The 17,380-nt window shown below is 43.0% G+C and overlaps 1 protein-coding gene across 1 annotated transcript in view; it reads right to left on the bottom strand.

The window, feature by feature from the left end:
- CYP27C1 (cytochrome P450 family 27 subfamily C member 1) overlaps positions 1-16,832 on the bottom strand; it is a 40,861-nt gene extending 24,029 nt beyond the window's left edge. The window contains exons 1-3 of the mRNA XM_073304687.2: positions 16,482-16,832; positions 6,827-7,017; positions 990-1,189 (exon numbers count right to left, since the gene is read on the bottom strand). Coding sequence (XP_073160788.1) covers positions 990-1,189; positions 6,827-7,017; positions 16,482-16,832 — 742 coding nt within the window. The remainder of the gene's footprint in view (positions 1-989; positions 1,190-6,826; positions 7,018-16,481) is intronic.
- Between the last annotated feature and the right edge of the window lie 548 nt (positions 16,833-17,380).

Genomic DNA, 17,380 nt, shown 5'->3' with positions numbered 1-17,380 from the left:
CAATCTATAACCCCTAACAATGCCTCCTTAGTTGCTTCCCCCCACCACCACTTCCTTTCCTTCCTATGACTGGAGGGGTGACAACGGGTCACTTCACTTTGAAGGATCCCTGGAAATATATGTTAACTGCTTACACTAAACAATCTGTTCCATCTTGTATTTAGCTGTGACACTCTTAAGTTTCCCAGATCTGAAGAAAAGCTCTGTGTAAGCTCAAAAGTTTGTCTCTCTCATCAACAGAAGTTCGTCCAATAAAATATATTACCGCACTCCCCTTGTCTCTCTAGTTCATGCAGTGTCAGTTAAAGAACCACATGAAACTTTAAAACAAAAACTAATAATTCAACCACTGCTGAAAATCAGATATTTGGGAAAGGAATAAAACAAATGTTTAAATGCACAAAAAAAAAGCTACATAACAGTTACATAAGAACATAGGAATCGCTATATTTGATTGGACAGGAGATCCATCTAGTCAAGTATCTTTGCCTCCACCAGTAGCCAGATGCTTCTGAAGAATGCGTAAGACCCCCACAGTTAGGCAGATGTAGGCACTGAAGAAAAATACTTTTCCCTGTTGAAACTGAAGACAGAATTTAGGGAGGCTAAATGTGACCCCTTGGCCTAGAACTTGGTAAGTATATTGAAGCTTAATGCCCCTACACTTGTGAAAAGTACCCTAGTATTTTGGATGATTACAAGTGGTTAGGACCTTGGGTTTACACTTTGTTTGTAGGCGGGAACTTCAGTAGCAAGTGACCCTTAACACAAGGCAGATATGGGATTAGTTCTGACTCTGATGAAAGAATGCTACTGATTCTTTAGCTGAAGTAGGCGCTAGTTAAGTGAAGCATTTGTAGGATCAAGCCATCTAATTGTTTTAAATTAGCTCGAGTGTGACAGTGGCAGTTTATGATAAAAATGCCTAATTATAATCACATGGTTTAGCATTAATTTTCTTTCCAGATATTATGTGGTCTGTGTCTCACCTTCCATGGAATACTTGAAGAAAAGGTTGTTAACATTGGTCACTGTTTCCCTATCTTCCTCTTGACTCCTGAGAGTGTTGATTCTCTTAATTAAATCTGTGATGACTTCATTGACTCCTTCAGAGAAAACAGCCACATCCTTGGGTTTCAGGACCTTCTGCCTTAGTACACTCCTCATTTTTAGCCATTCTTCCCCTTCCCTAGAAGAAATAATTTAAAATATCTATGTACAATTCTTCCTGACAATCGTTAGCGAGGCAGGAAGTTCATGAATTAAATAAGAGTCTCTCATTAGCGAGTGATAAACAAATTGGTAAAACTGAAACCACTACTGGGAAGGAGTATAGTGGACACTGGTGTGTCAAGTAATATGTTCTTAAGTTTCTTATTCTGTATTTACTGAAGGTGGCAAGTCATTCCATTGTCTAATTCACCTCACTGTTACAGTACGCAATCAAGTTTGTAAGTTAATTAATGTGCACTGGTTAGAGCTGTAGGACTCTTTCTGTCAGTATTCTGGAAGGGTCTTCAGGTAATTGTTTAATCACACCTGCTATATACATACAGTACCTGACCAACAAAACACATCTGAGATTCTGGTTTGCAAAAGTATCACACATATTCCCATTAAAATGAAATTTTAAATATACATTTATCTTTGCTAATTTGTTTTCTTTTATACAGATTTGGTGCTTTTCTCCCCAAAACATCCAACATAACCAGATTTCATGGTCCACTGGTCTGATTTAATATAGCAAATCCTGTTATTGGCATATCAAGCCCTGTTATGTTTATTCCAAATCTAGGGGAAGTTTTCTGTGAGCAAAGTTTACTTTCTGTGAGATATGGTACTTTTCAAGTCCTAACCACCTACAGTACGAGAAGTTCAAGACAGACCATTAATACATTAAGAATTACATAACTTAGAACAGTGGTTCTCAACAAGAGAGTACGTAGAGGTCTTTCAAACGGTACATCAAGTCATCTAGATATTTACCTAGGTTTACAATAGGCTACATAAAAAGCACTAGCAAAGTCAGTACAAACTAAAATTTCATACAGACAATGACTTGCTTATTTTACTCTGTATACTATACACTGAAATGTAAGTACAATATTTATAGTCCAATTGATTTATTTTATAATTATATGGTAAAAATGAGAAGGTCAGCAATTTTTCAATAACAGTGTGCAATGACACTTTTGTATTTTTATGTCTGATTTTTTAAGCAAGTTGTTTTTAAGTGAGGTGAAACTTGAAATACACAAGACAAATCAGATTCCTGAAGGGGTACAGTAGTCTGGAAAGGTTGAGAGCCACTGACTTAGAGTATGTGAGCTGAACAGGTTCATGCCAATTCAGATACTATAATGTGTCTGTATAATGTCTATGTGTATAACAGCAGTTCTCAACCAGGAGTCTGTGGGCCCTTTCTGTGGGGCCACAGGGCCCCACAGCTGAAACCCGGTGCCCCAAGTCCTAGCCCCCCCCCCCCCCGGGGCTGAAACTAGGAGATCCAGGGTGAGGGGTGCGGGCTCTGGGAGAAAGTTTGGGAGCGGGGTGCAGGCTCTGGGCTGGGGCAGGAGGTTGTGGGGTGGGAGGGAGGATGGGAGCGGCCAATGGGAGCTGCAGAGTCGGCGCTCAGGGCGGGGGCAGCGGCACGGAGGGAGGGAGGCAGAGCGGGCAAGGAACCGCCTTGGCCCTGCTGCTGGCATGTCTCTGCGCACCTCTTGCAGGGAGGGGGGCAGCAGGTCTCCGTGTGCTGCCCAGGCTGGGGGTAGCGCACGAAGCCACCTCCTCCCCGCTCTAGGGGCGCACAGAGACGTGCCAGCAGCCGTCCACTTCCGTGTGCGGCGTGGGGCCACCAGCCATGGCATGCAGTGCCTGCCTGAGCCCTGCTGCACTGCTGGCTGGGACTCAGGGGCAGGTTGTCAGATATTTGTCCTGCATTTTGGGGCCCCCCTGTCATTGGGGGCCCCGTGCCACTGCACGGTTTGTTTCATGGTAAATCCGCTTCTGAGTGTTGTGGCAGCCATGTTGGTCCCAGGACATTAGAGAGACAAGGTGAGTGAGGTAATATCTTTTATTGGAACAACTTCTGTTAGTGAAAAAGACAAGCTTTTGTATTTACACAGTGCTCTTCTTCAGGTCTGGGAAAGGTACTCAAGAGTGTTACAGATAAGTACAAGGTGGATCAGATAAGGAACTAACACATACACACCAACTTAAAGCAGGACTAGTTGCTGCCATAACAACAGATGCAAAACCTGCAAACATATCTGCACTGCTTCAGTGATCAATATCCCCCCAACAAACACACCTTTCAAGATCCATATGTTCTACACATGCCCATCACAAAATGTGGTGTACCTCAATCAGTACACTAAATGCCCCCAAAAACTACATGGGTGAAACGAGAGAATCGTTACACTCAAATGAACTCACCCACAAAAATGATAAAAGACATATACACCATATCACCTGTGGGCAAACAATTTTCACAAAACGGTTATTCTGTATCTGACCTCTCAGTCCTCATCCTCAAAAGTAACCTGCACAACATCTTTAAAAAACAAGCCTGGGAACTTATATTCACAACTCCACTAGACACCAAAAATCATAGACTTAATAAAGATAAGGAGTACTTGTGGCACCTTAGAGACTAACAAATTTATTTGAGCATAAGCTTTCGTGAGCTACAGCTCACTTCACTGGATGCATAAAGTGGAAAATGCAGTGAGGATGTTTTATACACACAGACCATGAAAAAATGGGTGTTTATCACTTCAAAAGGTTTTCTCTCCCCCCACCCCACTCTCCTGCTGGTAATAGTTTATCTAAAGTGATCACTCTCCTTACAATGTGTATAAAGATAGGTTTCAGAGTAGCAGCCGTGTTAGTTTGTATTCGCAAAAAGAAAAGGAGTATTTGTCGCACCTTAGAGACTAACAAATTTATTTGAGCATAAGCTTTCGTGAGCTACAGCTCACTTCATCGGATGCATTAATAAAGATACTGGATTTATGGCTCATTACAACAATCTGTAAACTACTAACACACCTTTGGCCTAGGATTTTAGAAGTGTTAACTGCCCACTTCACCTTGAATGGTCTCTTGCAACATGAGTTGACTCCTTATCTGTTCCATCCTTGTATTTAGTTGTGACACTCTGAGTACCTTCCCCAGACCTGAAGAAGGGGAAAGCTTGTCTCTTTCACCAACAGAAGCTGGTCTAATATCTAAAGGTATTACCTCACCCACCGTCTCTCTCTTCGTTATTTAAGCAGACAAACCAACAGTCTTTCAAACATTTTTAAATTGTCATTTGAATAAGCACTCCCGCTGAAAGTCTTCCACTTGGAATGGGATGCTGCTGTAGATTACAGAAAGTTACTGGACCAGAGAGGAATTTCATCTCCCGCCACCTCCCCACTGCCTTCTCTTCTCTTGCTGTCTCTGGAATGCCCACTCCATCTCTAAAAAGGTCTCAGTCATCCATGACCTTTTCATATCTTGCTCCCTCCAGCTCCTGGCTCTCAGATACCTGAATCCCTTCGTTTGGCTTGGCCTCTGAAACTTGCCCTCTCTTATGGAGGCCTCTCCTCTCACATCTCCTGCCCTGCATCAGGCCACGGTGGAGTTGTCGGGCTTCCCTCCCATTCCTGCTGCTTCCAACCCCTCCCTCTTCCCCCTTCCCACCCTTTCTTCTCTTTTGGACAGCACGGCATCCAACTCTTCTCTCCTTTTCCTGTCCACGTTGCTATCAACTACCATTCACCCAACTCCTTCCCATCAGCCTTCTTCTCCGGCTATGATTCCTGGCTCTCTCTCTTCCTCTCCTCACAATCCACCATATGCATCCTTCTCATCCCTGAGTAATTTCATGTTGATAACCCATCCAACCCCCGTAAATGCATGTTTCCTCACCCTTCAACCTGCAGCCCTGGTTCAACTATCCCACTTGCAAAAAGAGCCATTCACTTGACTTGGTTTTACCAAGCACTGCTCTCTTTGATCTCTCTGTTGCTGAGTTCCCCCTCTTCAACCATTATTCAGTCTCGTTCAACATTGCCTGTCAGCCTCCTCTCTCATGCCCTGTCATTTGGCCTTTCCATGACTTCCAGTCCATCAGCACTTCCAGTGCACTTCTCATCTGCTCTCTGCTCTCTCTTCCCTTTCCTCCATTGATATGGTTGTTGATTCACTTAATTCCTCTCTGTCCTCCACCCTTGATTCTTTTGCCCCCCTTTCCCATTGAAAGGGCCACCCACAATCCCAGTTGTCTTTTCACCACCTTTACTCATTCCTCAAACTGTCTCATCTTCCTGTCTCCACTTCTCTCTTTGCAGAGTACCTTGCTGATTTCTAGCAGGAAAAAAATGACAAAATATTATGTGACTTTCCCCGACTCTTCGTTTGCCTTCCCTTCCCCCTCCTACAACTCTCTCCTCCTTCTCTCTCATCACAGATGCACAAATTCTTCTCTGATCTCCTCCTTCAGGCCCTCCACTTGCCCCAGTGACATCATCCTATCCCATCTCCTGATCTCCCTTGTGCCCACTTTCATCCCCTACCTGACTCATCTCCTTAACTGCTCACTATCTTCCATCTCTTTGCCTTCACAATACAAACATATTTTAGTCTCTCATATCTTAAAAAAAAAAAAAAAAAAACCACCTGTGACCCCACTTGTCTCTGCAACTACTGCCCCAACTCCCTTCTCCATTTCATCTCCAAACTCATTGAACACACTGTCTACAATCGTTGTCTGGAGTTCCTCTTCTCCAATTCCATCCTAGACCCTCGTCAGTCTGGCTTCCACCCCTTACACTCAACTGAAGCCGCTCTCACCAAAGGCTCTAATGATCTCTTTTTTTAGCCAGATCACAGAACCAGTACTCCATCCTCATTCTCATTCTCCTTAACTTGTCTGCTGCCCTGTCATCCCTATCATCCAGTCTCAGCTTCTTGCAGAGGTTTAGGGACAACTGGAGCATGGGGCTGTGTCCCTGACCATCTTGGGTAATAGCCTTTGATGAACCTACCTTCATGATCTTATCTAATTCTTTATGGAACAGAGTTATACTTTTAGACTTTCCAACATCCCCTGGCAATGAGTTCTGCAGATTGTCTGTGCATTGTGTGAAGAACTACTTCTTTTTGCTTTCAACTTACTGCCTATTAATTTCATTGGGTGACTCCCGTTCTTGTGTTACATGAAGGGGTAAAGAACACTTCCCTATTCAGTTTCTCCACATCGTTCACAATTTTATAGACTTCTATCATATCCCCCTGGCCCTTACTCAGCTCTTTTCTAAGTTGAACAGTCCCAGTCTTTTTAAATCTCTCCTCGTATGGAAGCTGTTCTATACCCCAATCAGTTTTGTTGCCCTTCTCTGCACCTTTTCCAATTCTTATATATCAACAAGGAGACATTATTTTGAATCTGACCTATATTTTAACCTTGAGATTTTGGTGTAATGTGAGTGTTAAATGCATTATCAGGCTTTCACTATATAAAGCCTTTTGCTACTGCAATTTTATCTCATCAAAGTAAGAGAATGGCCATGACTCACAAAAAGATTGGTTCCCTTTTGCATAAACACATTACATCATTGATTACTGTGAATGCTTCACAAGGACAATTACCCTCATACACCCCCCCACACACACACACACAATCATGTTACATGCAAGCTTTCAGAGGCAGATAACTCTTCTTGAACCAATCATATGCTAAATGAAAAAAACCACCAGGCTGATTTATATAGTACTTCAGAAGATTAACATGCTTTGATAATACAAATTAAGAAGGGAAAAAAGTAACCATACTTACGCAGAAATAAGTCCTGTAGCTCTCCCTCTTAAATCTCTGTACTCTTGCCAGGATTCCATGTTAGCTCTTTGTGGAGTTCTACCTTCCGCCCGGAGCACCTGAGCAACCATGTCTCGATCTGCAATGGACACTACAAACTGTGGACCAAAGTGAGACTTGAAGATCTTTCCATACTCCTGAGTGTGTTTTTGCTGCAACATCAACAACAAATCAGAGAAAAAAAACATTATGAAAAAAAAAATAAAGGCAAAGGAAACTGATACTTTTGTCATAGAACATATCAATTTGCATTGACATAAAATGCCACCTAATCTACTGAGGGGAGAGTTTGCAGCAGTAGCACTTTAGAAACAGAATAAGTTTTTCAGGAGCAAACCATACTTCTGAATACCAGCCATCTTCAAAGATATTTCATTACTTGAAAGACAGGAGTTGAAGACCAGCCTGATGATCTAGTGGCAGAACCGTGAGCAGTCATGTGTTGGATCCAGATCTAGGTCCCAAGCTCTTCAATCAAGCAATAGCTGGAAGTGTCACTAGAAAGCATCATCATTCTTGAAATACTCACCATGACCAGAAGGGGAGGTCACTGCTATGCAGGATCTTTGAGGCTGGAAAGACCCCAGACCTCCACAAGACACAAAGGGCTAGCTACACTGAATATTGAAGAGGTGAAAGGACTTGTGGAGTATGGAAATGTGCAACTCATGTCCAAAAGAGTGACAAAATTGTTTTCCCCCCATGTCAACCTGTTGTGCAGTGCTCCATTTTGAAAATATTGGTCTTATATAAAAGATCAGCCCCAAAAAGATCAAAACAAAGGATGAAAGTAAAGGGAGGTAAGAAGCATAGTCAAGAAGTAAATTTTTACTTTTTTGTTTTAAAAAGGCTCACTTGTCCCTCTTCAATAAATAAAGCAATTAGTGTGTTCCTTATTCTTTACAAAGTCTACTCAATGACCTTGCCATTAGGGCTGCCAGCACAACAGCAGTGCATTGAAATTTCCAAATTTTAGAGTAGATTTATTATGACAAACATCTCAAAAAAGGCATACATTGTCAGGTGGTGGAAAAGAAAAGGTGGAGGGTGTTCTACTTATCTAATAAGGTATCTCTGTTGAGTGATCCATGAATACTAGCTGGAGGCAAAGAGCAGGCAATTAAGAAAGAGGAATTGAGAAACATTCAACAATAAAAAAAACAAACAAAAAGATTTCTCAAAAGATTATTTTACAGAGTGATGCTCTATCTTTCCCAACAAATAGAAAAAGATTAACAGATTTCATTCGGAGATGGTCTTGAAATGAAGCACCCATCTCTCAGGAATTCATTTTGAATATATCTGAGGAGAGATTAGAACTAAATGTAGGCCGAGATAAAGCCACAAAACCACTTTAGGAGATAGTAGATATAGATAATAAAAATCCATTAGCAGGAGAGCTGGTGTAGAAGAACCAAGAGTTCTGAAGGAACTCAAATGTGAAATTGCAGGACCTCTAATTGTTGTCTGTAATCTATCATTTAAACCAGCTTCTGTATCAAATGACTGGAGGATAGCTAATGTGACGTCAATTTTTAAAAAGGGCTCCAGAGATGACCCCAGCAATTACAGGCCGGTAAGCCTGACTTCAGTACCGGGCAAACTGATTGAAACTATAGTAAAGAACGGTTTCAGAGTAACAGCCGTGTTAGTCTGTATTTGCAAAAAGAAAAGGAGTACTTGTGGCACCTTAGAGACTAACCAATTTATTTGAGCATGAGCTTTCGTGAGCTACAGCTCACTTCATCGGATGCAAACATCCGATGAAGTGAGCTGTAGCTCACGAAAGCTCATGCTCAAATAAATTGGTTAGTCTCTAAGGTGCCACAAGTACTCCTTTTCTTTATAGTAAAGAACAAAATTGTCAGACAAATAGATGAGCATAATTTGTTGAGGAATAGTCAAAATGGTTTTTATAAAGGGAAATCATGCCTCACCAATCTACTAGAATTCTTTGAGGGGGTCAACAAGCATGTGGACAAGGGGAATCCAGTGGATGTAGTGTACTTGGATTTTCAGAAAGCCTTTGACAAGGTCCCTCACAAAAGGCTCTTAAGCAAAGTAAGTTGTAATAGGATAAGAGGGAAGATTCTCTCATGGATTGGTAACTGGTTAAAAAATAGGAAACAAAGGGTAGGAATAAATGGTCAGTTTTCAGAATGGAGAGAGGTAAATAGTGGCGTTCCCCAAGGGTCTGTACTGGGCCCAGTCCTATTCAACATGTTCAGAAATGATCTGGAAAAAGGGGTAAACAGTGAGGTGGCAAAATTTGCAGATGATACAAAACTACTCAAGATAGTTAAGTCCCAAGCAGAATGCAAAGAGCTACAAAAGGATCTCTCAAAACTGGGTGACTGGGCAACAAAATGGCAGCTAAAATTCAATGTTGATAAATGCAAAGTAATGCACATTGGAAAACATAATCCTAACTATACATATAAAATGATGGGGTCTAAATTAGCTGTTACAACTCAAGAAAGAGATCTTGGAGTCACTGTGGATAGTTCTCTGAAAACATCCACTCAATGTGCATCGACAGTCAAAAAAGCGAACGGAATGTTGGGCATCATTAAGAAAGGGATAGATAATAAGACAGAAAATATCATATTGCCTCTATATAAGTCCATGGTATGCCCACATCTTGAATACTGCATGCAGATGTGGTTGGCCCATCTCAAAAAATATATATTAGAATTGGAAAAGTTTCAGAAAAGGGCAACAAAATGTATTAGAAGTATGGAACGGCTGTCGTATGAGGAGAGATGAATAAGACTGGGACTTTTCATCTTGGAAAAGAGATGACTAAGGGGGGATATAATAGAGATCTATAAAATCATAAGGAAGTATTATTTACTCCTTCTCATAACTCAAGAACTAGGGGCCACCAAATGAAATTAATAGGCAGCAGGTTTAAAACAAACAAAAGGAAGTATTTTTTTTATACAACGCACAGTCAATCTGTGTAACTCCTTGCCAGAGGATGTTGTGAAGGCCAAGACTATAACAGGGTTCAAAAAAGAACTAGATAAATTCATGGAGGATAGGTCCATCAATGGCTATTAGCCAGAATGGGCAGGGATGGTGTCTCTAGCCTGTTTACCAGAAGCTGGGAATTGTGGGCAGGGGATGGATCACTTGATGATTACCTGTTCTGTTCATTCCCTCTGGGCTATTGACCTGGCATTGGCCACTGTCGGAAGACGGGATACTTCTGGGCTAGATGGACCTTTGGTCTGATCCAGTATGGCCGTTCTTATGGTAAGAAAATTTACAATTAGAGAATCAGGATCGGAAAAAATCCACCATCAGGAGAACAGATTTAATTTGAGTAAAAAGAAAACGGTGAAGTGAGCTGTAACTCATGAAAGCTTATGCTCAAATAAATTTGTTAGTCTCTAAGGTGCCACAAGTACTCCTTTTCCTTTTGCGAATACAGACTAACAGAGCTGCTACTTTGAAACCTTAATTTGAGTAGTATCCCTTAATCTTCCACTATTGTATAGATGAGATGTTCAATTGCCTGTAATAACCTTGGAAAGAATTAATCATTCTTTAACATATTGTACTACATTCTTATAACATACGTACATTCAGTTATACTCTTTATGGTGAGATTTATAAGCTAGAATTCAATAAAGACAACTTTGGACTAAATTTTGAGGAGTGAAATCTAATGAAATATGTGTTCTTTCCACAAATAATAGAAAAAGAAGGTAACTCTTCAGGGCAGGAATCTTGTCTTTCATTGTGACTGTACAGCCTCTAGCTCATCTGGGGACATTACTTGTAAAAAATAATAAAATAATAAACAAAATGGCGTTTTGTGCATCACATGTATATTGCAGATATGTCTGAAAGGTCTGTTTGATATTTTATTTCACAAACCCATTAATTCCATATTTTGTTTCTTGTTACAATTATTAAAAATATCCTGCCTTGTCTCCCTACTCCCTCATATGTCATGCTGTACTTCACACACAACATTTGAATTCACAGAGTCCAAACCCTTCCCCCTCACCTTCGTTTTCCTTCTCTCTGAACCTATGGGTGGAACACAACAGCTCCAACTCCACTGAACTCAAAACTCTTTTCCTTTACCCAGAGTTGCTGTAGGCACTGCTGCTATGGCCAACTAGATTCTGGAATCAGGTTACTGAGAACAGAACCTTCATTGTAAAAAATGCTTAAATCCCCCCCACACCACCCCTTTGCATATGGAACATTTCTGTCTTTCAAAGAACATAATTTAAGTAGCTGCAATGGTTACCAAGAGGTTTCAGATTAATTCATTCCTGATGTTCACTCTGTTGTTAAATTTAACAGGGTGTTATTAATCCAGTTACAGAGTATATACAAACAAGCCATCATGATTTGTAAACTAAAATGTTTTGTGAGACTCTAAACTGAATAAAAAATAGATAAGATATACTGCCCCACACCTTTTTTTGCGGTTTTTCCTTCCACAAATCGTATTGGATTAAGGGGAAAATCCTGTATTGTTCAGTGGTTGTGGCATGTATTACTATTTTTCCACCTCTAGTTTCTTTGATTGTTGTTATTTTCAAAAATTTTCATAGCACTAACAAATATTTTAGTTGCTAAAATTAAAGAAAGCAATATTTTGCACAGTACGTATAACCCTGTTGTAATTTAATTTGTGGATATGGGTCACATGTCTGTCTTGTACACCCACACACACACACAGTATTTTTTGCTTTGTTTCTCTCAGGGGGGAGTCAGTTGTTTTAATTGGCTACCAATCCAGTTAGGCCAAGAAATTAAAAAATAGAAGACTAAAGTTTGGCTGCCATTGACCTCACTAAAGATTTAAGAGTCTAACTCTAGTCTATTTTTAAAAATTTTAACAGAAAGTAACATATAATCTTTACTCTAAAATACAGCAACTTGTTTGAATTTTCCCTTTTTGCCTTTCCTTTCCCTTTCTGGGAATTTTTAGTCCCTCTTCTCCATCCTGATTTTTGTTTCCTTCCATAGTTCATGTTTCTATCCTGATACCTTGTGTTTTCTCAGCAGCTGCCCTTTCCTTTCCCCTCTTTTCCCTTTTTATCTTCTCTGCTCCTTTTCCATCCCCAAGATCCTCTGCTGCTGCTTCTTAGACCTGGTCTACACTTAAAAAGCTTTAACTTATGGCACAACTTATATTATTAAAGGGTATGATTTTTTACCAACAGTTAAACCCTAGCATAGGTGAGCCATACTGGTATAAAGCCCTTTATGCTAGCCTTGTATATTTTGTTCACCGAACAGGAATAAGCTATACTGGTAGAAGCACTTTTACTCTGGTATAACTGCATCTATATAACAGGGTTTCTGCTGCTTGAATTGAACTATGCCAGCATAGTTAAGGAAGCAAAACTTTTAAGTTTAGACAAGGCCTTATGGGCTGGAATACAGACAATCCCTCCACCTATAATGCAAGGCATTTGGTCACTCCCGCCCTTATATCCCCAGTGCAGCCACAGTTGCAGTCTTTGTATTTTTCTGGAGAGGAGGGGGAAGCAGACCTGCTTAACCCTGAGCTACTGTAAAACAGGTAATCAGATTTGACAGAAAATGAAGTATATGCTTTTAATTTTGCCCTCCTTAGGGATGGTGCCTTCAGAGGGCACACAAGTCCCTTCCTCACTCCAGTGGTTTCATTCAGTGTCAGTTCCCTTTTCTGCCTCTGAAGGGTGAAGAGCTCCTCTCTTCCTCTGAAGCTTCCCAACTCAAGTTTTTCCCTCCTTTCTGCCCCATCCCTTTCTGTTCCCCTTCCCCCAATGTCTAACAACTCCACAACTTTCCTCTGACTGTCTCATGACCCACTGGATTTTGCCCCTTTCAGGTCTCCTGCTCCCCACTGTCTTGACTCCACAAGGGAAGATGGGGACTCATTTGACTGTTGCTTCCGCCATTGCTTGATGCAGCACACCTTCTCTATATGGTACCTCACCACAGTCCCCACACTGCCTCTTTCCTCATGTAGCAAGAGCACAGAGCAGGAGCTGATGGAGAAACCAAAGAGAGTGTGACAAGGGATCAACCAAAGAAGAAAGAGAAGAAGTTTCAACTGCTGGTCTCTCACCTAGCCAGCAATTAAGAGTGAGCAGGAGAGAAACAAAATCCTGAATGCTGACCTAGCAAAGCTGGAGACACCACTGGGGAGCCCAGAATTGAGATGGAAAGCTATCCTCTGTCCAAAAGCCTGAGGTTAAGTTGTTTTGGGCACCAGGGATTCCTACTGTGGGTGTAACTACTGCGGGAAAATTCAAACCTATCTACAGTGACATCCCACCCTGTAGTGTATTGTGATGCCTAAAGTCTAATGTTATCTAACAAAAAGAAACATTTGATCAGACAGTATTTTTTCTAGCAATAATTATTCTAAAGGGTCAATACTCTGCATTACAAATGTCTGATTTTGTACCAGGCATGAAAACCCATTAGGTACTGTCCCTGAAAAATAAACACAAGCTTGTATTTTTCATACAGTTCTTTATTTTCTTGAAATGCAGGTGCTCACCCTAAACCCACTTGTCCGAGGAAGATGCAGATGGGAGGGAAGGGAGCCCCAGCATAGGAAGGAGTGGCTGCTTAAAAAACAAAGATAGAGGAACTCCCTCTTTATAAAAGACACATTCCAGAGGCTATGTCAGCAGCATGCTCTAATTATTGCACATCTCTCCTGCTGCTCCTGGGAATTGTGCAGGGACACCTTGCAGGCTGGGGCCTATCAAATGCAAAGGCGCAGGGCCTGGAGATGACAGGTCCCAACCCACAAGGCATTCCCATCTTTGCTCTCTGACCCAGACAGACCAAGATGATGACCCATTGTCTAGGCTGCTCGTCCCACAGGCCAGATTGTGGGAGCCCTGGGACTTCTCCAGTGGTGAAGCTAGGTGGAGCGAACAGGGGCAGCGGACATAAAAAAAGGTGCCACCCGCTTGTACTCACTGGGCGGCACTCCAGGTCCTCGGCAGCACTGAAGGCCCCCGCCAAGCTGGAGCGCATGAAGGCCCCCGCCGCCGAGGAGCCGGAGTGCGTGGAGGCCCCCACCGCCGAAGACCCGGAGCACTGCCGGGTGAGTAAAAATTAAAAAAGGTGCCTATAAATTAGAAAAGCGCCACTTGAGTTCAGAGCGGGAGCGGCCGCTCCCCCCGCTCCTTCCCTGGCTACGCTACTGGACTTCCCGTTAGCTGCCCACTCCAGACACTGGTCCTCTCCCACTCAAATTAAGAATCTGCCATCAGCATGTGGGGCCTCACCTGCCCTAGTCTATGTCATCGCTTGGCCCACCTCAGAGTAGTTTATTACATGCCTGGGTGTGGGGCTTTAGTGTCCATGCAACTGTGTGTGAAACATGAGTGAGCACAAAGCCAAGCTGTGGCCAAGGGGCCCCCAAGCCTGCAGTCACTCACTCGCCCGTCCCTTCTTAGAAGAATCATAGAATCACAGAAGATTAGGGTTAGAAGAGACCTCAGGCGGTCATCTAGTCCAACCCCCTGCTCAAAGCAGAACCAATCCCAACTAAATCATCCCAGCCAGGGCTTTGTCAAGCCGGGCCTTAAAAACCTCTAAGGAAGGAGATTCCACCACCTCCCTAGGGAACCCATCCCAGTGCTTCACCACCCTCCTCCTGAAACAGTGTTTCCTAATATCCAACCTAGACCTCCCCCACTGCAACTTGAGAGCACCACTCCTTGTTCTGTCATCTGCCACCACTGAGAACAGCCGAGCGCCATCCTCCTTGGAACCCCCCTTCAGGTAGTTTAAGGCTTTTATCAAATCCCCCCTCAGTCTTCTCTTCTAAACTAAGTCTAAACAAGCCCAGACTAAACAAACCCAGTTCCCTCAGCCTCTCCTCGTAAATCACATGCCCCAGCCCCCTAATCATTTTTGTTGCCCTCCGCAGGACTCTCTCCAACTTGTCCACCTCCCTTCTATAGTGGGGGGGCCCCCAAACTGGATGCAATACTCCAGATTAACAAATTTATTTGAGCATAAGCTTTCCTGAGCTACAGCTCACTTCATGGGATGCATGCATCCCATGAAGTGAGCTGTAGCTCAGGAAAGCTTATGCTCAAATAAATTTGTTAGTCTCTAAGGGGCCACAAGTCCTCCTGTTCTTTTTGCAGATACAGACTAACAGGGCTGCTACTCTGAATACTCCAGATGTGGCCTCACAGTGCCAGACAGAGGGGAATGATCACGTCCCTTGATCTGCTCCCAACGCTCCTACTTCTTGCCCACTACCAGGAAGCCTCCTCCCCCCGCAACTAGAAGGGGGCCAGCCCCTCCCCTCTATACAACCACCCCCTCGCACACGTGGGGTCCGTCCCTCCCTCCTGTCTGCCAATAGGGGGTGCAGGAGGGAGGGCAGCTGTCTCGGGGACATGGGGGAGCCGCGCCATTGGCTCCCTTCCGGCAGCGCGAGCCCCTTTGGAACGTTGGGGCGCCGCGAGCCGCGACCGTTGGCTGGGTCCCCCCCACCCCCAACTTTGGCGCGCGCTGCCATCCTCCGAAGGGGTGGAGGGAGGGGGAAGGGAGGGTTTCAAATGGCCCGCCTGCCGCTGAGGGGATGGCTGTCTAAACAACTCAGCGGCGGCAGCCCCGCCAGCCCTCAGGCCAATACACAGCCGGCGCAGACATATACACAGAAACCGGCCCCCGAGGGGCCCGATATGTGAAGGGTCTGCATGCAGAGCGGGGTGCGAGCGAGGGATAGTTAAGAGACAAAATGGTCTCTCTGAGGAACTGATGAGCTCTGGGGAGATGTAGGTGAAAAAAGCTGAGGGAACCACCCCCCGCAATGTGTTGTATAGAGCCAAATTCTGCTCACAGAGATATGTGCGCCCCCACAGCATAGTGTGGACGCTGCTCCAAGGTTGCAGTTCAAATTTTCATTATAAGTCACAGAAATTCTGCCTTGTGCTGACACTGCCTCGTTCTGGAGATGAACAGAGTTGGTTGGTTTTTGGTAAAATCTGAGGAAAAATCCTCTCTTGTGTTCCTCAAATCTTAAAGGGGAAAAAAAGCCCCCTCTGCCATGTATTATTATGGCTGGATTTCTTCAGTTCTACATGTAATGTTAAACAAGTCAGTCGTGCCAACTAAAACCCCAAACAGCTAAGGTTGAAAAGACGGGAAAATATTGCCCCAAAAAAGGGAAGAGGAGGAAGATGCAAAGGAAGTCCCACAAGATGCTGGGTTTGTGGGGGATAGAGAAAGCCCTAATATTAGATGAGAGATTTGGAAAAAAAACCACAAGAATCAGTCAGAAATCTGTTCTCACTACAGCAGATTCTAATGCACGTTTTGCAGACTCTTGTCCATGACTGAAAAGCACGTTTTTAATACTGTTCTCTGACGGAAAGAAAGAAGAAAGCCAGGGTTGAAGTCGCCAAACACTGAAACACTCATTGCATGAAGATTGAATGGGGCGAACAGGGATCCTGTAAACAAACACCAACTGTAGCGTGACAACAGCACCAACACGACGTTGTCATGACAAGCAGGATTAACTGGGACTGCAACTCATTAATTAAGCAGATACTTTTTTAAAAAAAAAACTGATATCCTAGAGTAAATCAAAATGGTTCTTTTAACTAAACTGTACCTGGATTTCATGAATGCGACCAAAGCCGTCCTTCCAGAAGAACTCAACCAGGTTGGAGAGGGTTTTGGGTCCAGGCATTTCTTGCAGGCTCTTCACTTTGCAGTGGTGGTGTTGGGTGGGTTTCAGGAGCCGCTCTGCCTCCTCTGAAACTGCCACCATCTCCTCCTCTTTGTCCTCTGCTGCTGCAGCTGCTGTTGTAGTGTTATTTTGCACCTCTAAAGTCTGGCTGCTAGAACGTTTGGTCAGTTGGTGAAACCCGCTGACAAAAATCACACGAAAAAAGCAACTCCTTTTCTCAGGCTCAAGCGCCTGTCTGCAACTGCTCTTCAAGACTTTGGTGAAAAGAGACATTTTTTTTTTATATTCAGTAAAAGTTCTGTTTTGTTTCTGCAGCCGCTTTTTATTTGATTGCCGTTTCTCTTCTCCTTTAACTTGCGCAAGCAGCACTTCTCCAATCTCTTAATGCCTGAGCATCAGTTTACACAGACCATTATTAAAGGCTCCCTCCCCTAAGGCTGGAAAAGGGGTGGTGGTCTGGAATGAGACTTGAATAAAATGAGCCTTTTGTTTTGTTTAATTCAAATCCGATAAATTTACTAATTAAGCCTGCTCTGAAGCAATCAAGGTTTAGATTCCACCCTTCCGCCCCCTGTTTTTGGCAAAAATCTCTCATGGGTTACAGTTTTCTCATTCATTAAAAGGTGGTGTTAAGATTAGTAAACGATTTTTTTTTCTGAAAGCTAGCATTTCCACCTTTCAGCAAATACTAAGTTCTTTTAATAAAACTTATGTAACTACCACTCAATATGCAATAAAATACAAGAACGTTTTTATTCATATATAAATACCAGTGCTTTTCTACAGCATCTGATGAAGTGAGCTGTAGCTCACAAAAGCTT

This window comes from Lepidochelys kempii, chromosome 11, assembly GCF_965140285.1.
Source record: "Lepidochelys kempii isolate rLepKem1 chromosome 11, rLepKem1.hap1, whole genome shotgun sequence".
In the NCBI taxonomy this organism is placed as follows: domain Eukaryota; kingdom Metazoa; phylum Chordata; order Testudines; family Cheloniidae; genus Lepidochelys; species Lepidochelys kempii.
This window is presented reverse-complemented; position numbering and strand designations above follow the sequence as displayed.